The sequence below is a fragment of the Polypterus senegalus genome, chromosome 10 (assembly GCF_016835505.1).
Source record: "Polypterus senegalus isolate Bchr_013 chromosome 10, ASM1683550v1, whole genome shotgun sequence".
Lineage (NCBI taxonomy): Eukaryota > Metazoa > Chordata > Cladistia > Polypteriformes > Polypteridae > Polypterus > Polypterus senegalus.
The window spans coordinates 65,813,276-65,839,722 of NC_053163.1; the positions used below are offsets into that span (position 1 = coordinate 65,813,276).

The 26,447-nt window shown below is 37.7% G+C and overlaps 1 protein-coding gene across 9 annotated transcripts in view; it reads left to right on the forward strand.

Annotated features, from left to right (window-relative positions):
* The first annotated feature begins 7,007 nt into the window (after positions 1–7,007).
* The window catches only part of LOC120537152 (ribose-phosphate pyrophosphokinase 2-like), a 32,183-nt gene continuing 12,743 nt past the window's right edge, over positions 7,008–26,447 (forward strand). For 2 of the 9 annotated variants that reach the window (XM_039765875.1, XM_039765872.1), the window contains exons 1-3: positions 7,008–7,129; positions 13,110–13,306; positions 20,348–20,439. In XM_039765875.1, the coding sequence (XP_039621809.1) occupies positions 7,008–7,129; positions 13,110–13,306; positions 20,348–20,439 (411 nt within the window). Of the gene's footprint in view, positions 7,130–13,109; positions 13,345–14,633; positions 14,675–16,774; positions 16,784–20,288; positions 20,440–26,447 lie in introns of all 9 variants that reach the window. The other 7 variants (XM_039765868.1, XM_039765874.1, XM_039765867.1 and 4 more) reach the window with 7 other exon arrangements.

A 26,447-nucleotide genomic window follows, 5' to 3' on the forward strand; every position in this document is an offset into this window, starting at 1 on the left:
TCTCAGCAGCTGTATGGCTGGGAAGGGTGCTTAAGACACTGGAATCACAAATAGAAGGTTCTCCCTTGCCTCAGCCAAACCAATAACTTCCCCTCTAGCTGCTTACCTGTGACAGATCTTATTGCACTGCTGCATATACTGTCTTGTAAATTTGATGTCATGTGCTGACTTTGTTGTGAGATTGCAGAGTGTCACCTCCTCCATCCATTGACAAATACTCCCTGAGATGGCACAGCTGGGAAGTGTACTTAGGAGACCAGGAATAACAAGAAGTGGGTTCTGCCACTCCAGGTAATCAGTCAAGCTGATGTGATGTAGCTTACTCCATATTAAAAACAAAACAGACGTTACTAGATGAAAATTATTTGAAATTCAATTGAAAAGCAGAATCTGGGGGTTTATAGATGTATATATAATTGTATATAAATTTGGTTCTGACAATAGTGAATAGAAAAGAAATATTGTAATCCAAGTTTATAACTCCTAGCTTGGCCAGTTACCTGTCCTCACTATGGGTAGCAGTCGGCTTCGTAGCATGGGACAGGCACATATTGATGATTTCATGAGAATATAGAAAGGGCTGAATGCAGGTAGTGCAAAGCTAGCTCAAAATATCAAAATCATATATGTAGACCATTAAATATATATAATAACTTATGCTTCATGCTTTAATTTTAACATCTTTGGGAGGCCAAATAAGCATACAAAATGAAACGAGACACATAGAAAGTAACTTGACAAAATTCAGTCAAAAGGATTTCAATGTAAGAAAAACCAAGCAGTAACCCTACAGAAAATATAAGGCAACAAATTCACATGCATGGCAAATTAATCCTGATAACCTGGGACTCAGAAATTTAACAGCCTTACAACTAGAATATGATCTGTGATGTATGCTTGTTGGACACTTTAAGATACCTGACCTGTTTGTTATGACTGATCAGAAGACATTTGGTACTTCCTTGCTTAATGTTTACAAGGCATCAGATAAAACAACTAATACAGTTAAAGAGTATTTAAAATAGCCTCACCTACAGCTAGTTTTTATTATTAATGCTTCACTGTAATGTGACATTAAAATTTCTGCGTTCTTTAGTTAAATGATTGGGTTTACTCTCAGTATCATTGGATCAGTCCATTAAACCCAAGAACATTCACTAGCAGCTTTGTCCTGATCCAAGACCAGATGAGAAGGAAGGGAGGCAGAAAAAAGGTGCATTAATTGTAATTTTATTTTATGCCAATCAAAGAGAAATAAGAGTTGCTATTTTTTAAAAATAATGAATATTAGTTTTATGTTATGGTTGCTTGATTGCTCACCCATATCTCTTGCCATGCCAATGACATTTGATAGAAAAGATGATAAGATTTACTGTTTGTCAGAGTAATGACTTAAATAGAAACTTTGTAATATATTTCTAAAGATTATGTGTAAACTCAAATAGACTTTTTTTACCAATGTAATTGCTGATATTATAATAATAATAATGATGATTTAGCTGTATGAATTCTTTTCCTTTTTTAAGTATTTTTTTGTGAAATGCAATATGCCATATACAAATGGAAAAACATGGAACGTGGCTTTCTCTTAAGCTAAGCTTCTGTTCACTGATTTGGACTGGACAGGACCATAGTGTATTGGATTCTGCATCCCTTTAAAATTAACATTACAATCTTGGTCTTTGCAGACACAATATTTGTATACTGATTACTGTAATTTGAAAAAAGTACAAAAAAAATCATGTAGTGACAAGGACTCCACATTCATTGTATATTTTTAAAATCACAAAGGCGCCTGAAGATTCCGCTGGAACCTATCAGCTGTAAATCTGCCTTCTCTGAAGACATTTAATCCATTTCAGGGTTGCTGGGACTGGAGCAGCAGTCTATCTCGGACAACACTGGGCACAAGGCAGAAATCAATCCTGGATTAAGCAAAAATATTATTCTATAATTTTCTAATCCAGGATATTGTGCCCTTTAAATAAATTTCTTTAAGCACCATAACTGTAGTGTTATTTTTCTGTTTTATGCTAAATTTTAAGTGTACTTAATGTGCAACTGCTGAAATTATCGTATCAGTAACAAGTTGCAAAATCACTACTAAATTGTATCTAATTAAAACTTACTGCCAAGTGACAATAACAACTTAATAAAAGGTTTATTTAGTGTCAATAACACTTAAAAACAATCCATGTTACGTTGAAATATTGGGTTACCTACATTGAATCTTGGAGACTTACAGCTATGCTACATGACCTTAGCAATGGCTTCTTTTGTGTTATGTACCATCAGATAGGTGCACAGCAGGATTTCAGCTTCATATAATTATTCATTTCTTTTGCTAAGTTAGTCAAATGCAGGATTGCAGTGGTAGGCTATGTGCTAATACTCATCTTAAATATAAAGCTAATATATCACGAAACAGTTACATTCCAAACATGCTCACTATATATATATATAGGGACTGGGATAAAATAGGGATCAAATGCAAACTGACACATGGAGAGTATGTGAACCTGAGCCAGAGGTGTTGCCAGCTGTCTTCTAGTTACATAAATAAAAAGGCTCAAGACAATAGTTAAAAAACAAGTCATGTTGACCAGCCTCATTTCATTAGGTGTCTTATCACTTGTAACTAAAGACTAATCTTGTTAAAATAGAAACAGGAAAGTGAAAATACTTCATGACTTGGTGTCTCATGTATAACGCCATGCGTAGAATTCGCACTATAACATGACATAAGCACAAAAGGCGAAATGTGCTTATGCACAGAAAAATCCAGATGCAGGAATCTGCGCGTACTCCAACTTCCAAGTTCTTCCACTCCATAAATCCCGGTCAACGTGAAAACTAACGCACGTGCACGCGCCATCTGTCCAGACCCCAACTCCTCCCAGAGTTATACCTCTTTGAATATACAAATCAATATAAATAGCCCTTAAGCTCAGCGTTCTGTGAAAAGACAATGGGAAAAGCACGGGGGGAAATATAAGAATTTCAGCGAATGCCAAGTGGAGGCAAAGAAAAAACATACTATTTGTTAATTTAAACAGTGGTATAAACAACAAAAGGAAGTTGATCGACTGAACATAGCGTGTTGGAGAAACTCGAAAGCTGAAGTTCACAAATTCACACAGTGCCCAAAATAAAAAAAGTCGCTGTGAAAAGACGAGTTGTAGCCCACCGTCTGAGTTTCATATGAAAGCTTATTAGGGTACAGAGAAAAAAAAGGCACACAGTGGGGAAAAAGCACGAAATATCAACTTCAGTCTCGAAATTTCCACTTTAATTACGTAGTTTATTTTGTCATTAAAGTAGAACATCATAAACTTCATCTTAAAATCATTTAATTCACCAGTTTCTCAAATTACATCGTAATTAAAGTAGCACGTTAAATGCTTTGTTTTGTATTTGATCTTGTGCTCTATGTGTGTGAATCACTATGTGCTTCTGCTTTCTCTTTCTCTGACAGGACACAGAATCCAATACATTCGTGATATTACAGCTCTCTGAATAATGAAAATACTGAGATGTATACGTGATATCTTTTTTATGATGATAGGAGTTAAAGCATGTTATTAAACAGGGGAACACGGTGCGTGATTGTGCGCGACCTTCGATGAAATTATTGTAGCAGTACTGTCTCTTTCAAACATACTAACCTCCAGTTCCTGTGCTTACTTTTCTTTATCTAAATACCCAATCGCCACACGATCAGCTCAGTAATAGACATTAAGCCATCTGTAAGCTTACAACGACGATTCTTGAAAACTTTTAAGGAACATTGAAATATCTTTGTAGTACATGTTTAATTTTTCTATCCATCTATCCTTCCAGTGTCACGTCAGCCCCAGTAAGAATACAGCGCAAGGTAGGATCAATCTGTGAACTAGCTAGCGCTGCGGAACCGTGTCCTCACATGTTTAATTATTAACAATACAGATTAGTTAAATAAAGTTAAAGTTTTATCTATATAATATAATCAACATATTTTGCTGCATTTTGTCTTAAAAATGATATTGTCATCATATGTAAATATGCGCTTTATAAAGTGCCGCAAGTTGTGCAATATTATAACTGTAGTGCAAGTTTACAGTGAGGTGATTGTACTTATAAGTACAAACAGTGTTGATTGAGTCCGTTTAAAGTTCTTGGGGTGAAACTGTTTCTGAACCGCGAGGTCCATACAGGAAAGGCTTTGAAACGTTTTACCGTGGCTGAGGCATCGTATGCTTGATGCTGTATACTGATAATTCTCTTTCTGATCAGCTGCTGCTGTGATTCCCCACTCAGATGCAGTGATATAAATACTCCGAGTGGTGCAGTGAGAGTAATATGGAAAAAGATGATCTGCTGTGGCAACTCCTAACGGGAGCAGCTGAAAGAAAAAGAAGGTGCAGTGAGAGTAATAACACTAAAGCAGTTATGGTATTTGGAAAACTATGGCTATTCCCTGGGCCATTATATTGTTATAAGTTCATTTCAATCAGATATATTACACTAATAAACAATATGCAGTTAGTTTCGGTGTATTTATAAAGCCTCGACAGGAATGTGGACCTAAGAAATAAAGAGTAACCACACAGGAACAGTAGCATTGCTTTGACGCTGGGTGCCGCCAGTCTGCAAAACCGAGTGGAGAATTTGCCTACGACAACATATGAGGTACCGTGGAAAAGTGTGAGGCTTCACACCAAGTGTAGGTTTTATAGATCATGATTTAAACGTGGAAACGTTCTTACGCAACATTTCTGTGCGTACACACCGTTCATACATGAGGCCCTTGGGGACTGTCGGAGTAAATATGCATATCATTTCAGATTTGTGGAGAATTTCCATCACTGCATATAATTTTTTGTCCTATCATGTAGTACATGCATACACTTCTAAGAGCAAAAAGTGACAAAGATCGTTTATTTGCAAAATCACAAAATGTAAACTATAACAGCAGTGGATTTTAATGTTTTAAATACTGGTATCATGAGTTCATAATAAACTGGGATTGGTTTCCCAAAGATGAAGCATTGCAATAAATAATAATCAAAATAAAGAAGGGTTTGAGTAAAGAAAGTGCTTATCGCTTGTGTGAAGGGCTTCATTATCTGTTATTCAGCGACACAGCTAAAATCTCTTGTTTGGTGACTACTCACCTGCATCAGCTTGAGAAAGCACATCACCATTTGAAAACTGAGCATTTAATGTACTAAAATCAAAATGTTTTTCACTATTACATCCAAAGTTTGAAAAAAACATTGCAGGAGAAAAACTGGGCAAATGATGCACTATAAGCTAAATGTATTCGTAATTATCACACCCAAAAAGTATGGTAACATGTAAGTGTTGAAAACAACATTAATTTATATAGCACATTTTAATACAAACAATGTAGCTCTAAGTACTTTACAAGATGACACAAAGAAAGTTATATGAAATGAAAGACAAGTATTAGAAATTAGTGTTAGGCTTAGGGTTAGTATCAGAAAAGCATCTATATAAGACATGCACATTAAAGTTTAAACTGAACAGAACATGACAACTCAAAAAAGAATGTTTATTAATGTGACCACTAAAACAGATCTAACATTTCAAATTGAAAACACATACACAATATGTAAATATTACAACTGGAATTCAAAGACAGATCAATAACTTCTTTTGTTCAACCAGACCTGTCTGATGAAGTTCTTGTAACTCAGTTTTAAGGTTTTCTTCGTCTGTCTCCTCTTCATTATCTTCAGTTTTATCATGGGGAAGGTGGATGCCAGAATAGGACACTCCAGCTATAATAATACAGCGGTTTTCAACAGAAAGCATTCCTAGTGTGTTCTCCACATCAATGTGAGTCCCACCATGTATGCTGTTATGGCTTTCTTTTACCGTGGTGTGGTGATTCAGTGCTGGAATTAATCAAGTATGGGCCCATCCAGTCTGTTTTATTAAAAGAAAATAACGTTGCAGACAATCAGGTAAAACTTATGCAACACATGACTTCATAGTCAAACTTGAAAAACTAAAATGAAAAAAAAAAAATACAAAAAGTTAAAAAAGGAAAGCAACAAAGCAGAATTCAACCCCTATCCAAGGGAAAGAGAGGAGAGCCAACAGAACAGGCAAAAATAGTTAGAAAAACATATTAACAAAGAAAGGAGAATGTCCATTTCCCCCCAATATAAATGCTTATTCTAAAATTTTATTAATTTAATCTTGCAATATTTAAAAAATGTTTTAAACAGATCATCAAAGCGAGAATTAGATTTTTTCCAATTTCAAATACTGTAGTTTAGAGCATCAGTTACCCACTGACTTTTAAAAGGTGAGCTGGGATTCTTCCAGTTAAGCAAGATAAATCTACATGCTAGTAGTGTGGTATAAGCAATTACAATCAATTTGTCCCTCTTCACCTTAAGCCGCTCTGGGAATACACCAAACAGAGTTGGTAAGGGGTTACGAGTGACTGCAACACCAAGGCTGTCTGATATGAACAAACTTAAGATGAAGTTAATAAAGCATTTGTTGTTATGACGCTTTTGTGGAGCTCACCCCTGGACTATTACAGTATATAACTAGCAATTGTATTCTGATTGAACTTTACATATCATTCCAACTATTCCAAACAAGCAGAGTATGATTGTAATTCAAACATTTCATGTGGACAGAAGTTATGTATGTGTGTAATGTGTTTCAGAGTCTGAGGTCATGAAGCAGGAATGACAAGAAGCACCTTTAACTAAGAAGGAGCACCTCCATTTTCTGAGTGATGTGAACAATGGAAGACAAAAAGGCAGTATAAAGTCAAGGTGGTAGTGGCAAAAGAAAAAGTTGCACTCTTCTTGTTTATGATGGCAATTTGTTTTAAAGGGAAAATCAGCTATCACATGTCAGATGTGGCTATCATATAGATCAAATCTTCCATTTGTTACAAGTTGTACAGTAATTTAATTTTTGTGTTAGGTTGCAAAACCACAGGCTATCCCCTTGGTGTTGGCGTTACTTCTTTCTGAAAAATGTCAAACATTAAGATTTTTAGCGGCAGCTCACACCAGGATCTCTCGCAGAAAGTAGCTGAACATCTGGGACTAGAACTTGGAAAGGTAGTGACAAAAAAATTTAGCAACAAAGAAACATGGTGAGTCTGAGCAGAATAATGTTTTCAATATTACTGTATTTATTTATTATATTTATAACATGTATTACTTATTATTTATATTTGATTACATCTTGGCTGAAGAAGGGGCCTGAGTTGCCTTGAAAGCTTGCATATTGTAATCGTTCTAGTTAGCCAATAAAAGGTGACATTTTGCTTAATATTATTTATGTATTTTATGATTAATGTGGTAGAAATTAAATTGGAAATATATATTAAAGAAAGAAATCATGTCCTCAACTAGGACTTCTTTGAGTCAGACACCAGGCAGGAGGAAACCTTTTCAGGGGGAGCATCCTGTTACAGCAATCAACTAAGGGGCAGTGCTCTGGGCAGAGGTTGTCAGCAAATGATCAAAGAATAAGGGCAGAGGTCCATAAAAATAAATTGGGAACACTTTAGTTTAGGTCCTGCAAAAATGCATCTATTACTCATTTATTATTATGTAACAAGGCTTTGGGTCTTCATAACACTTACAGAGCACCAATAAACTGTTTATTCTTCTCTGCAATGTGACCTGCTAACAAAATGGCACTTTGGAGGGGTTTGAGGTGGCTTAGCTGAGACACATTTCTCTTTGATGTTACATTTTATGTATAAGGCCTGTGAATCTGTCATTTTACCATCATGTCAATATGCCACACTGCACAGAGATGAATATCCTTGATCATCTACGGATATTTTACAAGTTTTATGAAGACTGTTATACAGTCATGGCCGAAATTATCGTCATCCCTGGAATTTTCCCAGAAAATGCACCATTTCTCCCAGAAAATTGTTGCAATTACAAATGTTTTGGTATATACATGTTTATTTCCTTTATGTGCATTGGAACAACAAAAAAAACAGAGAAGAAAAAGCCAAATCTGACATCATTTCACACAAAACTCAAAAACCGGGCTGGACAAAATTATTGTCACCCTCAACTTAATATTTGGTTAAAATAACTGAAATCAAGCGCTTCCTATAACCATCAACAAGCTTGTGACACCTCTCAACTGGAATTTCTGACCACTCTTCTTTTGCAAACTGCTCAAGGTCTCTCAGATTTGAAGGGTTGCCTTCTCCCAATAGCAATTCTGAGATCTCTCCTTAAGTGTTCAATCGGATTTAGATCCGGACTCATTGCTGGCCACTTCAGAACTCTCCAGCACTTTGTCTTCAACCATTTCTGGGTGCTTTTAGAGGTATGTTTGGGGTCATTGTCCTGCTGGAACACCCATGACCTCTGATGCAGACCCAGCTTTCTGACACTGGGCCCTACATTGCGCCCGAATATCTTTTGGTAGGATTCAGATTTCATGATGCCTTGCACACAGTCAAGGCATCCAGTCCAAGAGGCAGCAAAACATCCCCAAAACATCTTAGAACCTCCACCACTTTTGACTGTAGGTACTCTGTTTTTTTCTTTGTAGGCCTCATTCCGTTTTCTGTAACCAGTAGAATGATGAGCTTTACCAAAAAGCTCTACCTTGGCCTCATCTGTCCACAAGACGTTCGCCCAGAAGGATTTTGGCTTCCTCAAGTAGATTTTGGCAAACTCCAGTCTGGCTTTTTTATGTTTCTGTGTCAGCAGTGGAGTCCTCCTGGCTCTCCTGCCATAGCGTTTCATTTCGTTCAAATGTTGACGGATAGTTCGAGCTGACACTGCTGCACCCTGAGTGTGCAGAACAGTTTGAATATGTTTTGAAGTTGATTGGGGCTGTTTATCCACCATTCGGACTATCCTTCATTGCAGTCTTTTATCAATTTTTCTCTTCCGTCCACGTCCAGGGAGATTAGCTACAGTGCCATGTGTTGTGAACATCTTGATGATGTTTCGCACAGTGGACAAAGGAACATGAAGATCTCTGGAGATGGGTTTGTAGCCTTGAGATTGTTGATATTTTTCCACAATTTTTGTTCTCAAGTCCTCAGACAATTCTCTGCTATTCTTTCTGTTCTCCATGCTTAGTGTGGCACACTCAGACACACAACAGAAAGGCTGAGTCAACTTTTCTCCATTTTAACTGGCTTCAAGTGTGATTGCTATATTGCCAGCGCCTGTTTCTTGCCACAGGTGAGTTCAAATGAAAATCATATGCTTGAAATAAAACGATTTAACCACAAATTTGAAAAGGTGCCAATAATTTTGCTGGCCCATTTTTGGAGTTCTGTATGACATGATGTCAGGTTCCAATGCACATAAAGGAAATAAACATGTGTATACCAAAACATTTGTTATTGCAACAATTTTCTGGGAGAAATGATGCATTTTCTGGGAAAATTTCAGGGGTACCGATAATTTCGGCCATGACTGTGTAACAGTAAATAAGCAATAGATGCATTCTACAGTATCTAAACTAAAGCAATAAATTAATAAAATTTGCAAAATTAATAATATATTTGACATAACCAAAATTAATTATTTGAAAGTGCCAAAATGTGGGAGCGATGACCTGTGGCCATTACAGTCATCATAAATAGGGCAATTATTACTCTCGCTGTATATATTGTCAGATAGTAAGAAATTCTGAATTTCAAGTTTAGAGAGAAAATTTTTTATTATACCCTTCCATGGCTTTAATGTGTGATATTTTCAGGCATTTGCCTACTGAGATTTAAATAACTGTAAGTCAATGTGATGTTTAGCATATGATAGGTTGAATCAAAAATTGAGCATTTTGGAAATTATTGAAGCAAATAATAAAATACTTTGGCATATTAGCACTGGCACTGTTAATTGGTACTACGAGTTAATATCTTAAAAAGGGGACTATTCCACTTTAAATTATGATCGGATCATTTAATTTTACTTTGGCAGCATAACATCTTGTGTTTTTTCACTGAAATAACTGAACCAATTTGCATTTAAATGTTTATAACCAGCAGAAAATTGTTTATAGCTGCTTAGCTGTATGATAAGATAAGAGGTATGAATTATACTTTTTTAAACCATTTGGAAAAGGTGCATCTTATTTACATCGGTCTGTCAGAATCTGGATGCAATTGTGAATTCTATGCTTTGGTTATTCTAAACATAATTATTTTTATTATGCTTTCATGTTCTTGCTTGGGTGTATTGCTGTGGCTTCACACTAAAAGCCATTTTAAGTTTGCACTGTGGTAATTAATGGAGGCCAGCCGTGAACCCATGATGTCTGCATTACAATGGCCCTTAGAAGCAGTTTCTTTCCAACTTTAGCTAAAGGATGACTCCCAGCTTTGGCTGAGCGGAGACTGCATCTGAACACTGTGAGCAGAGTGCTTCCTGATGACATCAGCTGACCTGTCTGCTCAGCCCTCACCATCCTATGCAGCACTGTGCCACACTGGGTGTCGCTTATTGATGACATCACTGCCTTCCCTGATTGGAGCAACTGTTACCAAGATACCATGTCATTTCAAAGCAAAGTGGGTGCATAATTCTGAATCGGATGTCACAGCAGCTATTTTATTTATAAGTAAGCTGGGCTTTTGTTTGAACTCTATTTCAACATAAAGGGAAGTCTGCCTGCTAAAAGAAAAATACTCAACAATTTCTTACAGTGGATATAAAAAGACTTTGTTGAAGCCACTACTTTGTTGATTTTATTGTATGCTTTGGGTCGTCGTCATGCCAAAATAGTCTGATACTTGGTGCTATTCGCGATTCCATCCACCTTGACTAAAGCACCAGTTCCAGTTGAAGAAATGTAACCCCAAAGCATGACTTTGCCACTAGCATGCTTCACTGTGGGTATGGTGTTCTTTTGATGCTGTGCTGTGTTATACCTTTTGGAATTATGTCCAAATAGTTCAAATTTAGTCTTATCAGACCATATTACATTTTTCCACATGGGTGTGGGAGACTGGGTATACCTTTTTACACAGTTTAGCCAGGCTTGGATGTTTTTCTTTTTGAGAAAAGGTTTTCATCTTGCTACTCTACCCCACAACCCAGACATGTGAAGAATATGACTGAGTGTTGTCACATGTAGGGAACAACCGGTACTTGTCATGAAATCCTGAAGCTCCTTTAATGTTGCTGTAGGCCTATCGCTGGCCTCCCTGACCAGTTTTCTCTTCAATCTTGGATGGACATCCAGATTTTGGTAGAGTCACTGTTGAGCCATATTTTTTCCACCATGCTCCATGTGATTTTTAATGCTTTGAATACTTTTTTGTACCCCTATCCTGATTGATACCTTTCAATGGTGACATCCCATTCATGTTTTAAAACCTTTTGTGGACCATGGCTTTCTGAGTACTGTATGTTGCAACCAAGAGGATATCAGAATAATCCTACTGCAACAGCCAAACTTTATCTGAGGTGTATACTAACTACTATTTGAGATAAGACTTATTGTGATTAGTTGTTTCTGAAGTCAGCCACATCCTTGATAATAAAAGGATGTGCACACTAATGCAACCAGGTGTTTGTCTGAATTTTTTTCTTCTATTTTCACTAAACAGTTTCTTATTTGTTTTCAACTTATTTTTTAGATTGCAATTTGGCAATAAAGGTGGAATATGTTCTGACAGGATTTATCTTGCGATCTTGGAAGATTTTGTGTTGCCTTTTTATATACACTGTATATAAGAGAATTTTCATACACCCATTTAAATAAATCTGGGTTTAATCCTGCCAATAAAGAAGTCCTTCCATCTATTCAGGTTCCTATGAGGCTTAACCAGAGCAAGGACATGGAGCAGCTGGAACCTACCTTCTTGATCATTGGGCACAAGGACAGACCACCAGTCCATTGCAGGGTAAACACGTCAACACACACCCAGGTGCCAATTTAGCATTACTAATCCACCTAACCTGCATGCCTTTGGACTGTGGAGGAAACCCAGGAAATCATTGTACAGTTGCACTGTTGGGCTGAGGTTTGGATTTTGACTGGGTTTTAACTTTTTTGGTTTAACACTCCTTAGTATGGTGCAGTGGTTCATACCCCAGGTCTTCCCTTTATGGAGTCTGCGTGGAGTTTCTTTCTGTTTTTGTGTGGGTTTCCTCCAGGTGCTCCAAAGACATGCAGATTAGGTTAGCTTGGCAATACTAAATTGGTCCTAGTGTGTGATTGTTTGGTGTGTGTGTTTGTGTGTTTACCCTGCGATATCCTTCCACCCAATGCTAGCTAGAATAGGCTCCAGCCTCCTTCACAACCTTGGTCTGGATTAAGCATGTTAGAAAATGACATGATATGACTCTTCACTGTAGTTTTGGGTCATTGCCTATTTGGAAGATGGATTGTCTTCTAAGTTCTGATATTTTTGTGGATTTTAGCAAGTATTCCTCCAGGATTTTTCAGTACATAACCCCTACATTTTTTCTTATGATTTTTCAGCTCCTGTTGCAGAGAAGCATCCCTAAAGAATGATGGTGCCACCACCATGTTTCACTGGAGGGATGATGTTCTTAGTATAAGTATAGTATAGTATAGTATAGTATATCTTAGTGTAGGTGCAGATGATATAGTGCTTAACAGCAAGTCCAAAAAGATCAATTACATGACTAAATCTGAGCATAGACTCTCCAAATTGCTGAGTCTGTCGCATTTAGTTGATTTAATAAAAGTTTTGTTTGTTTTTTTTGATGGCTTTCATCTTGCCACCTTTTCATACAAGCTAGATTCATAAAGTGTAAAAAAAAAAAAATTGAAATCATGTGAAATGTAAGATTTTTTCCAGATTTCACAAATGTTTTTAATTTGGAAAATGCGAACAGTGTGTACAGTACAAGTATACATTACTTTACCAGAATACTAAACATTCCAACTCTCTGGTTCTTAATGTAATATTTTTGTGACTCTTATACTTGGTTTGGGATTTTTCCACAATAAAGAAGCACCTCCGAGGCATTCTGAGTTATTCTTTGCACTGATGATTGGTTGCCAAAAGACTGATCGTTAGATTATGCAGCAGACTTTTTAAGTATGGCAAACAGGAACCAGTGTATCAATATTAAATACTGAAGGATTTTTGTTCACTTTTCTAGTGTTGAAATTGGTGAAAGTGTTCGTGGTGAAGACGTTTATATTATTCAGAGTGGCTGCGGAGAGATCAATGATAACTTGATGGAGCTGTTGATCATGATAAGTGCCTGTAAGATTGCTTCTGCTTCCCGTGTAACAGCAGTCATTCCTTGTTTTCCATATGCCCGGCAGGATAAGAAGGACAAGGTAGGCAGAGAAGGTGATCATTTTGGGACTGTGTTAAAAACATCATGCTGTGTACTTAGTCAGGACTTTTGGATTTGAGTGCAAACAAAAGTGTTTTTCTGCATGGTTCTTTTTCTGCTGCCTTGATTTAACTGGCTATAACGTCATGTCCCTTCACTCAATATTCATGTTCCAGACAGTACCTCAAAATAAAGACCAAATATTCCTCTTTCAGAATTAGCTGGAGAATTAGATACATTGTACACATATGTTACAGCAGATAAGATAAAATTCTGTAATGTTTTTACCAAAAAATTCATTTTGAATCTTATCCTTATTTTCATAGGTGTTGGAATAAGCTTCCAAACACCATAAAAGTGTCAGTGGATGTGTCAGCCAGTTGTCCTGAATTATATACAAGTAATATGTCTTGCTTCACTGCTTTGAAGCAGTACAAAAAGAGGATTAATTCTGCTTTTACTGTTTTTAAATATCCATATATAGTATCCATAGCATAATTATTAATTATTAAAGACCCATGGACTATGTGTCATTTTGAAGGGCAGATCATACCCTTTCAGAATACTTCCAGTTGATAAAGCAATTATACTGTTTATTCAAAAAAGAATCTGAAATATAGAATCATTTGAAAGTTGAAGCACCCCATCTCAATGTCAATTTATTTATATAGCACATTTAAAACAACATAGGAATGCTGTGGCCAAAGTGCTTTACAATAATAGAATAAAAGAAAACAAACAAATAACATAAATAGAAATAAAATATAAGAACATAAATAAAATACATAATAAATAGAAGTAATGTTATATAATCACAATGAGGAAACCATCAGTATTACTGAAGGTCACAGAATGCAAGTGAATAGGAATGAGTCTTTAATCTTGTTTTGAACAGTTCAATTATAGACGACTCCTTTATATGATGAGGTAAAGAGTTCCACAGGCAATGAGCAGCAGCTGCAAAAGCTCTGTCCCCCTTGGTTTTACACTTGGTACGAGGGACAACGAGAGACAACTGACCAGAAGATCTAAGCACTCTGGGTGGCTGGTGTAAAGCACACAATTCAGATAAATAGGCAGGAGCAAGCCCATGTAAAGATTTAAAAACAAGCAACAAGATTTTAAAATCAATTCGAAAATTGACAGGCAGCCAGTGTAAAGAAGCTAAAATAGGAGAAACAGAGTCACACTTTCTTGCCCCAACCAGAAAGCGAGCGGCAGCATTCTGTACCAACTGTAATCTGTGTATCAGGGATTTACTAATCTCAGAATACAGCGAGTTGCAGTAATTGAGGCGAGAAAAAATAAAAGCATGAGTAGCTTTCTCAAGATCCCTAGAAGATAAAAAAGACTTGATCTTACCTAATAGTCGAAGCTGGAAAAAGCAACTCTTGACTACAGAATTTACTTGTTTCTCAAAAGAGAGGTTACTGTCAAAGATAACACCAAGATTGCGGATTTGAGGTTTGCAAAAGACAGAGAAAGACCCGAGAAGTCCAAGACCAATTTTAGCTTTAGCTGATGGACCTACTAAAAGCACTTCCATTTATTTTGATTCAGATCACAAAAATTATTAGCCATCCAGGATCTTAGTTCAGAAAGACAGTTGTGGAGTTGATTTATTGCAGAGTTGAGACAGGAAAATAAACCTGAGTATCATCAGCATAGCAGTGAAAAGAAATTTTAAATTTCCTAAAAATAGCTCAAATCGGATGAATGTATATAGAGAATAAAATAGGACCCAAAGCGGATCCTTGAGGAACACCATATTTAAGAGGAGCAGTAGATGAAAAAGTGGAATTTAAAGTAACTGAAAAGTGTCTACCAGTGAGATATGACCTGAACCAGTTAAGAGCAGCCCTTTTAAGCCCAACAAGATGTTCAAGCCGCATCAGCAATATCTCATGGTCAATAGTGTCAAAGGCAGCAGACATGTCAAGGAGGAGAGGGACTGTCGCGTCACCTGAGTCAGTAATAATAGAGATGTCGTTGAACACTTTCAGGAGTGCCGTTTCAACACAATGATAACGCCTAAAGCCAGATTGGTAGATCTCAAATAAATTATTGGAGTTAAGGTGATCGACCAATTGATTATAAATAATTCTTTCTAGAATTTTTGCCAGAAATGGCAGTTGGCAAACTGGGTGAAAATTGGCTAAAACTTCAGGATCTAATTCTGCCTTTTTTAGATGGGGACTGACTCCAGTATGTTTAAAAAATGAAGGCACAACCCCTGCACTTATAGAATCGTTGATAATGGATAGTAAGGATGGGCCCAAAACATTAAAGTCTTCCACTAAGAGTCGTGGTGGTACTTTGTCGAAGGGGCTGGGAGCTGGTTTAAGGGTGTAAATAGTTCTTTTTAATTGTGAAAGTGAGACTATTTTAAAGGATTCTAAGACAGTGTCATGATTAACAGTAGGAAGTTCATAGCCAGCTGGAACAATACCATAGCGGATAGTATCAATTTTGTTGACAACGAATGATAGAAACTGTTCACATAAATGAACAGTGCAATTTAATCCCATCACAGATTGGATAAATGTGTTTGAAGTGAGGGGGAGCATTTTAAGGGGGATTAATGGCAATATGTCTTTTACAGTAATAATTTTTATTATATGAACATTCACCGTAATTTTAGATCACACCTTAATTAATAGTCTGTTTGTCAAATTGTACACAATGGAATTAGGACATTCAAGGAGGCCATTGGGCAAAAGTGTTGCGGTAATGCTGCAATTTGGCCATCTTTGAGGAAAGAAAGAAAAACATTGTGGCATGGTTTTGGGGCATGCATTATGACATTTGAAATGGCAAAATGTTGTATTTTACTTATAGCAATGATGAAATGAGGATTTTATGCCTTTTTTTAATTTTGCATAATTTTTTGGTCTTACCGAAGGTTTCATGTAGAAATTGAAGAAGTTATTAGACTTGAAGCATTAAACTATTGATATTCATTTGGGAAAAGGATATTTTAAACAGATACATGTCATTATCATTTATAAAACAGAAGTGATCAAAATGTAAAACTTGTTTAAAATAAGCAGCTTTAGAAAATGAAGGAATGAATCGTCTTTTTTATTTTATATAGTAAATATTGTATGAAGCATAGCTGGAAATAGTCGCCATATTAATTTAACTTGTTATGTAAATGTGTGTGTGTTACTGTTATTTGAGGGTAATTCTGTCAGTATGTTATTTATAGAAGTTGAGGATTCATTCAGCTTGTAAAAGTGATAATGTTTCTATAACAATCAGGCATTGGTGGATCACTTGTTGGAGATTACAGACTATTGGTAGTAAGTTTCTTCAACTGTCATAGCATTTTCACTCCAACAAAACCAACATTTACTGGCCTCTCTAAGTGCAAAATAAAGTGTCCTTTTACTTCAGCAAGATTCTTGACTGCAGATGGCACATTTTGTACAACAATTACAGCATTTCACTGAGTTCCTATACCCCTTTTAATTTTTTATTAGAAAAGTGCTGTCATTTTGTGAAATGGTTACAACCTGATGTTGCGTGTATAAAAGTGAACTCAATGTCCTTTGATCACCACATATGATACAGCCTGTAAGCAGTACAGTGATCAAAATGAATGACATGCACTCACTGGCAATGAAGTAAAGAAGGTCAGAATGTGAAAAACGCTTCATTAAACCCAACCGTCACATCTGGAGTCTGTTGCCTGCAGAGTCCTACACACCATATTAATATGATCATTATTGTCTACAATAGTTCATCAAGAAGTTATTCTACAGTGCCAGAGTAAATGTGAAGTGTGTATGGATGTATAGAGTGTGCGGTAAAGACAATGGTAAAAATTCAGTTCTATGCACAGGCTGTCAGAAGTGGATTCAATAAAGATGTAGTGCTGTGAAGGTTGGTCTGCAAGCGGAAAGTCCAACTTTTGTTTATAAAAAGTGCTGGATGTGGAAGACTGCAAAATGCTGTCACATTAATATCAATAACAGTCTTTTTTAGAGAAACTAGGCAGGTTTTATTACTTAGATGACATGTTAAGTGCTGATAGAAGTGCAGGCAAATAAGTGATGGTGGGGGTATGTGATGTATAGAAGAAATTCCAGGAGTTAGCACACAGTCTGACTTCTATGTGGTCTGTTTGGCATTGAGGGATACACTTTATGAAAGGTTTGTGAGTAGTAATATGCTCTAAGAGAATGAGACATGGCCAATGAAAGCTGAACATGAAGCAGAGCTGGAAATAATAGAATATTCAGTAGAATGATGATGGGTTGGATGTTGAGCTAAGAGAAGTACTGTACTTATTGTGGAGGCAATAGATGCTGTGCTAATAAGAAACCGACTTAGATGATTTGAGCATGTTGAATGAAAGGTGGCAGATGATTGGGTGATGATGTGAGTTGAGCTCAGTATGATGTTTCAAAGAAGACAGGGTTGGAGGTGGTGTCAGACAATATGAAAAGAATGGGCCTCATTCCAAAGAATGCCCAGGATAGTGAAGAGTGGTGGCAAAACATTTGTTGGGCAACCAGCCAAACTGGATAAATCAAGAAAATGGCTGATGGTGACAATGAGTTATACCAGGATAATAACTTTTACTGCTTAATTATGTACTAAGAAATATATAGCAAGCCAATATTTAAGCATCTTTTAGACTGTAATTGTAGATATCTATTTGTTCATCAATGTATACATTTTATTTTTCCAAAAGAGAGTTGGAGAGAACAAGATAGGAACCAATTCTAAATTTAACACCAGTCTGTTACATGGCACTCTCAATGTACAGTATATACCCAAACACACACAATTAGAACAATTAGAACAATTAGAACAATCTAGACGAGAACAGGCCATTCAGCCCAACAAAGCTCGCCAGTCCTATCCACTTGCTTCCTCCAAGAAAACATCAAGTCGAGTTTTGAAAGTCCCTAACATCTTACTGTCTACCACACTACTTGGTAACTTATTCCAAGTGTCTATCATTCTTTGTGTAAAGAAAAACTTCCTAATGTTTGTGCGAAATTTACCCTTAACAAGTTTCCAACTGTGTCCCCGTGTTCTTGATGAGCTCATTTTAAAATACAAGTCTCGATCCACTGTACTAATTCCCTTCATAATTTTAAACACTTCAATCATGTCACCTCTTAATCTTCTTTTGCTTAAACTGTAAAGGCCCAGCTCTTTTAATCTTTCCTCATAATTCAACCCCTGTAGACCTGGAATCAGCCTAGTCGCTCTTCTCTGGACCTTTTCTAGTGCTGCTATGTCCTTTTTGTAGCCTGGAGACCAAAACTGCACACAGTACTCAAGATGAGGCCTCACCAGTGCATTATAAAGGTTGAGCATAACCTCCTTGGACTTGTACTCCACAGATCGTGCTATATAACCTAACATTCTGTTAGCCTTCTTAATGGCTTCTGAACACTGTTTGAAGTTGATAGCTTGGAGTCCACTATGACTCCTAAATCCTTCTCATAAGGTGTACTCTCGATTTTTCGACCGCCCATTGTGTATTCAAACCTAATATTTTTACTTCCTATGTGTAATACTTTACATTTACTGACATTAAATTTCATCTGCCACAAATCTGCCCAAGCCTGTATGCTATCCAAGTCCTTCTGTAATGATATAACGGATTCCAAATTATCTGCTAATCCACCTATCTTGGTATCATCTGCAAACTTAACCAGCTTGTTACTTATATTCCTATCTAAATCATTTATATATATTAAAAATAGCAGCGGCCCTAGCACTGACCCCTGTGGAACACCACTCTTAACATCAGCCAGTTCTGATGAGGTTCCTCGCACCATCACCCTCTGCTTCCTGTGTCTGAGCCAATTCTGCACCCATCTAAAAACATCACCCTGAATTCCCACTTCTTTTAACTTGATGCCCAACCTCTCATGTGGCACCTTATCAAATGCTTTCTGAAAGTCCAGATAAATAATATCATAAGCTCCACTTTGATCGTATCCTTTTGTTGCCTCCTCATAGAATTCCAACATGTTAGTAAAACACGACCTCCCCTTCTGAACCCATGCTGACTGTTCAGAATAACTCCTGTCCTTGTCATGTGTTGCTCAATCTTATCCTTAATAATTCCTTCCATTAATTTTCCTGTGATGCTTGTTAAGCTTACTGGCCTATAGTTGCTTGGATCTGCCCTGTCACCCTTTTTATATAATGGGATGATATTTGCCATTTTCCAGTCCTTTGGAATCTCTCCAGTGCACAGTGACTTCCTAAAAATACATGTCAAGGGTTTATATATGTACTCACTAGCCTCCTTAAGAACACGAGGATAAATATTATCTGGGCCTGGTGATTTGTTTGATTTCATCTTATTTAATCTGAGCAGCACTTCTCCCTCTACAATTTCCAAATCCCTCAGTACCTCCTTAGTAGTTGTGTTTACCTCTGGCAGGTTATCCACTTGCTCACTTGTAAACACCTCAGAAAAATGTAAGTTTAGGGCATCTGCTATTTCATTGTCTGTATCTTTTAATTCCCCTTTACTATTCCTGATGAACTTGACCTCCTCCTTAACTGTTCTTTTACTACTAAAATACTGAAAGAATCTCTTGGGGTCTTCTTTCGCCTTATCTGCTATATTCCTCTCCAACTGTCACACAAGAGTGCATTAGAGTGATTAATTGAACTTAACATATCTTGGCAGTGTGGGTAGAAAGTAAGATGGAAAATGGGTGAGCAATGCTGACTGCTCATAGAATGCACCCCAATAGGGAACTGAAGTTCTGTGTCAGGAACCAGCCATACATGCAGAGTTGCTCTACTGCCTAAGTAGAGGTGATCTAAAATTTTGTTTAAAAGTAATTCAGTTTTAAAATACAAAATCTGAAATACTCATAATGTATTTCAAGTCTTACAGTAACATATGTTACAATTTAAGCAGGGAAAAATGATAAATCTATCATCTACTGGGGTTTGTTTTAGCTTTCATTTCTTTAGAAAGCTTTTTTTGTTTACCAGAAATCCAATCTGAAGAAGAGTAGACTTGATTCACAAGTGTTGTAACCAGTATACTTTTGGCTTTCAGAGTAGAGCTCCCATCTCTGCTAAGCTGGTTGCCAATATGCTGTCTGTGTCAGGAGCCGATCATATCATCACTATGGATTTGCATGCCTCCCAGATCCAAGTAAGAAAAAATTAACTGAACAATTTATTCTATTTTACTTTTTAAAGGAAATGTGTTAAGGGTGTATTAGCATTTACTGGCACTTGCTCATTCTTTAGTCAATAGTACTTACATGTAATAGCTCGATCCCAGGAAAGGAAGTGGTGCTTATAAGTTCAGAATGTCTACAAGCACACATAGCATTTTTTATTTCTTTTCTAAAAAATACCTGAGAGCAGCATTCTATGTGCAGAAACGCAGTGGTCTTATCATCTGCAAATGTTCATGCAGTATTTATAGCAGAGATACAGTGCATCCGGAAAGTATTCACTTTTTCCACATTTTGTTATGTTACAGCCTTATTCCAAAATGGATTAAATTTGTTTTTTTCCTCAGAATTCTACACACAACACCCCATAATGACAATGTGAAAAAAGTTTACTTCAGATTTTTGCAAATTTATTAAAAATAAAAAAACTGAGAAATCACATGTACAGTATATAAGAATTCACAGCCTTTGCCGCACCTTTGTCGATGCACCTTTGGCAGCAATTACAGCCTCAAGTCTTTTTGAATATGATGCCACAAGCTTGGCACATCTATCCTTGGCTAGTTTTGCCCATTCCTCTTTGCAGCACCTCTCAAGCTCCATCAGGTTGGATGGGAATCGTCGGTGCACAGCCATTTTAAGATCTGTCCAGAGATGTTCAATCAGATTCAAGTCTGGGCTTTGGCTGGGCCACTCAAGGATATTCACAGAGTTGTCCTGAAACCACTCCTTTGATATCTTGGCTGTGTGCTTAGGGTCGTTGTCCTGCTGAAAGATGAACCGTCACCCCAGTCTGAGGTCAAGAGCGCTCTGGAGCAGGTTTTCATCCAGGATGTCTCTGTACATTGCTGCAGTCATCTTTCCCTTTATCCTGACTAGTCTCCCAGTTCCTGCTGCTGAACAACATCCCCACAGCATGATGTTGCCACCACCATGCTTCACTGTAGGGATGGTATTGGCCTGGTGATGAGCGGTGCCTGGTTTCCTCCAAGCGTGACACGTGGCATTCACACCAAAGATTTCAATTTTTGTCTCATCAGACCAGAGAATTTTGTTTCTTATGGTCTGAGAGTCCTTCAGGTGCCTTTTGCCAAACTCCAGGCGGGCTGCCATGTGCCTTTTACTAAGGAGTGGCTTCCGTCTGGCCACTCTACCATACAGGCCTGATTGGTGGATTGCTGCAGAGATGGTTGTCCTTCTGGAAGGTTCTCCTCTCTCCACAGAGGACCTCTGGAGCTCTGACAGAGTGACCATCGGGTTCTTGGTCACCTCCCTGACTAAGGCCCTTCTCTCCCGATTGCTCAGGTTAGATGGCCGGCCAGCTCTAGGAAGAGTCCTGGTGGTTTTGAACTTCTTCCACTTATGGATGATGGAGGCCACTGTGCTCATTGGGACCTTCAAAGCAGCAGAAAATTTTCTGTAACCTTCCCCAGATTTGTGCCTCGAGACAATCCTGTCTCGGAGATCTACAGACAATTCCTTTGACTTCATGCTTGGTTTGTGCTCTGACATGAACTGTCGACTGTGGGACCTTCTATAGACAGGTGTGTGCCTTTCCAAATCATGTCCAATCAACTGAATTTACCACAGGTGGACTCCAATTAAGCTGAAGAAACATCTCAAGGACGATCAGGGGTAACAGGATGCACCTGAGCTCAATTTTGAGCTTCACGGCAAAGGCTGTGAATACTTATGTACATGTGCTGTCTCAATTTTTTTATTTTTAATAAATTTGCAAAAACCTCAAGTAAACTTTTTTCATGTCATTATTATGGGGTGTTGTGTGTTTAATTCTGAGGAAAAAAATGAATTTAATCCATTTTGGAATAAGGCTGTAACATAACAAAATGTGGAAAAAGTGATGCGCTGTGAATACTTTCCGGACACAGTAATGCTCTAAACTCATTTAATTCACTACTGCAGATTTGTCTAGATTTTTCAGTGTCACTGAAGTTTGTTGATTGAAATTGTATTTGGAGGTTTCTATTTGATAATTGCTATCCCATGTAATTTTTCTGCATGCTCATGTACAGTTTTACTGTTTCTTTGTTTCCATTTCTTGTAGCATCTGCTTCAGGTCTGGGAATTTTCCTTGTTTCAAGTTCATATGCACATTGTAATTATTATTCTTCATTAGTTACATTTGGGCTTCCTGTACACTTTGTTGCAGCTTCATTTTCTAATCTTACTTTTTGCTGTTCAGGATATTCATTTTATCATGCTTGACATACGCTCTCTGCAGTGATATTCATATTTTACATCACTGATAACTTAAGCATGCTTGACAATTTGATCGAAATTCTAATTTGAAAGTTATTTTCCTTGAATTTTAGTCAAACTGGCTTTACCTGGAAGCAGGCTTACTTTAATTGTAGCTGTCACACAGACAAAACACACAGTATCGATGATATGTTTTCTATTTTAATTGTCCCTTATTAAGTGATAATGTTAGTTTGTCTGTTGCCTCTAATAGATGCCATTTGTATAGGGTTCTCAACAGCATTGTTAATGTTTGCAGTATACAATCAGCAGAATTGAAAAATGCAATGCATTTCATTACTACGTACATCACAAAATACATTTCCAATAGATTTCACATCACAAACATTAAAAGAATGATCCTCCCAAAAATTACCCTTTTTCTTATCTGTTACCGTGTATTGTTTGCAGGACTGGCAGAGACAAATGTTTTTATGGAGAACTGGTATAACAAAGTTGCTGACACAACAGGTTTAAAAGTGGGTCAACATTCGACGAGCAATATCAAAACAACCTTAAAAAAAAATCTCACTTTACTCCTGTCCCATAATCCACCTATCAGATATGCCAACAGCATCACAAATTCATGTATTTTAGTAAAAGTATTGTTAAATAAACCACTTCTAGAAAATCCTTGTGTTAAAAGCTGAGGAGCATGCTCAAATGAGGATGATCTTCCCCCCCTTGTTCATTGGTCAGGAGTCCTGACCAGTAATAGCTCATTCATTGGCTACCATAACACTCTGTTTCATATCAATGTTACAGAGCGTGGTCTGAGAGAGGTGAACAGTTTAGTAGAAAGAGAATGAAAGCATAATCAGGTGGAAAGTCTGCCCATATTTATGCATATCTCAGGTGGTTCAACAAGCTGAAGGTAAATTGAATGGTGCAGTTTCACAAACTACCTTGGAAAAAAACTGTGGAAGTTGAGCCCCCGAACACAGACAGACAGACACCAGATGTCCAAAAACACACGTTTATTTTTCCTCTTGCCTTTACAGCACCACACAATGCCTTAAACAGCCACAATTACTCAGTCCCTTCTTTCCTTTCAACTATTCTGCCTCTACTCCTCCACACATAAGCTCCATCCTCTTCCTCCCAACTCCAGCTCTACTAATGGAGTGAGGTGGCCCCTTTTATAATGCCCCTGAAGTGTTCCTGGTGCTTCGTGACGATCTTCTGGTGGCACTTCCTGGTGTAGCAGAAGTGCTGCATGAGCACCTGGAAGCACTCTGGGTGTGCCTGGATTCTCTTCTGGCAGCACTTCCTGGTGTGGCGGAACTGCTGCAGTCCAAGGCTCTATAATCATCCTCCAGGTGCCCCTTGGCGGTGGCCACAGGCTCCAACAGGGTTGAGCTTCTAAGATACATGCAGACTCATGGCCCGGAGTAAGTATTGTTCCTCTCCCGGTCCTTCCTCCTTCAAGGCGTCCCGGTTATGAAGGATCCCCAGCCATTCGCCACAAAACATTAAAATGGTATTGTTGCTTAATGACCAATGAATCAGGGGAAAGGTGAGTCTTAAAATTAAAAGGTCAGCCCCATTTGAATGTGCTTCACAGCTGTTCAAGAGAAAGTTTTCCAGAAATAGTTTATTAACAACTAGCAAAATACCCGTGCTTCACAGTGGCGAAGTACTGCCTTAAAATTTTTATTAAGAAGAAAATTAAACCTTTTTAAACTGAGGGAAAATATGCCAATAATTACTTAAGGATCTCTTTGTATACCACATTGTGAGTTCGGCCCTCCGGTTGTAATATGACCAAGCTGTGTGCTGAGCTTAGTCTTGAGCATGCAATGTACAGTTGGCCATGTGAACAGTAATCTTGTTTCAAATCTCACAGCTTGGATTGCTGCTGTCATAATCGGTTTGAGTTTCATGGTTTGTTTCAATTACGGCAGTATTTGTAGGACTTGTGTTGAAGAGTCATTCAGCATCTGCCAAGCGTTGTAAGTATACAACCAGTTTCATCGATAACTTCACATCCAGCTTTTGAGAGTTTAAACATTCATAAACACTAAAGTGTCCACTACTGAAATCGTCACCTGTGAATCTAAGATGTTTAAGAGGCATTGGCGGTTGTCGAAAGGTGTAAAATATTTGGCCATTTCGGTACACTTGAAAGCGACAACCGAACAATTCAGCGGAAGCCATCAATTCACATGCAGAATCATAGGTGACGGGCTTAAGCATTTCACTCTTATAGTGCTCCTGTGTTGTATAATTATCTCTTGTACCGTCATCAGTCCACACCTTGAACCTGTCCCAGTCACTCAATACATAAGACACAATGTTCCTCCGGATATCAAGAGTGAGCCTGATATGGCCGTGCAATATGTAACAAAGAGAATGGAAAAGGTACGTGCATCTCCGGACATGAAAACCACTTCGGTAAGTGACAGTTCTTTGATCGATGGTGATCACCTCGATAGACATGTTAATGGGGGTACGGTTGGAAAGATAAAGGAAATGGGTACCTGAACAATGTAAAGTAAGTCTAAAATACCTACACAATAACTATAATCGTAATAAACGAACAATAAAACAGCAGAGAACCCGTGGATTAAATAAAAAGGCTGTAGTTATCTGCAGGGAGACGTGAATCCCGTGGCGAAGCAAAGAAGGGAATATAGAGACTGGAGCGACGGACGGCCTTATATAGGCAGGCAGCCAACAACGTGGGAGGCATTGGAATGGGGGACCCAACGGCGCCTCACACGGTGACCGAGCTGCAGGCTATGGACGTATATATGTGCGTAAGTAGGATTCAGTTAGCGTTGGGAACCCGCGTACCAAATTTCTTGAAGATGGGCCCATAAGTAACAAAGACCATTGAAAAGTTCAATATGGCGGCCGACAGTGGCATCATACCACCGAAATAAGTACGTACATTGGTTTCGGTTAGCGAAGGGAAGCCGCCTACCAAATTTCATGAAGATGGGGCCATAAATAAAAAAGTTCAACATGGCGGACGTTGTAGACCATTATGACCGTTACGCGTAGAATTTCTAAATTAAACCTGCTTAACTTTTGTAAGTAAGCTATAAGGAATGAGCCTGCCAAATTTCAGCCTTCTACCTACTTGGAAAGTTGGAGAATTAGTGATGATTGTGTGAGTAGTCATTCATTCAGTCAGTCAGTGAGGGCTTTGCCTTTTATTAGTATAGATATTTTGGCTTAAATTCATGTGTTTGGGACATGAATTATTTGAAATGTTCATATTGATTTGCTGTTGTGGCTATTGTGTTAGGATCACTGTTCTCCATAACAACAGTACATTTTTTATCAACCATTACTGCAAACAACACTAACTTCTGGATGGACAGAAATCAGTTTATATTGAAGAGAAATGAATAGAAATACAAGGCTGATAGAGAAACTACTAATCCCATTGCAGTCACATTGTGGTTATGACAATGGGGGGTCTCAAACTCGGGTCCATGGAGGCCAATTTTCCTTCTTTATACCTGATAACCGAGTTTTGTCATTTATTCCTGCTCTCATTCTGCTGTATTATTGAGAACATGCTACATGTTTAATGGACTCAAATGTGATTAGTTATGTCTCTCTCACTGTTTTTTATTTCCGTTTTTTTTTGTAATATAAACTTCCTTTGATTAAGTTATTGGGTATTTTTGTCTGTTGATGCAATTATATGACATTTGCTGTATGATTCACAATAGTAGTAATAGTGTTTGTTATGCTCCATCTTCTGGGA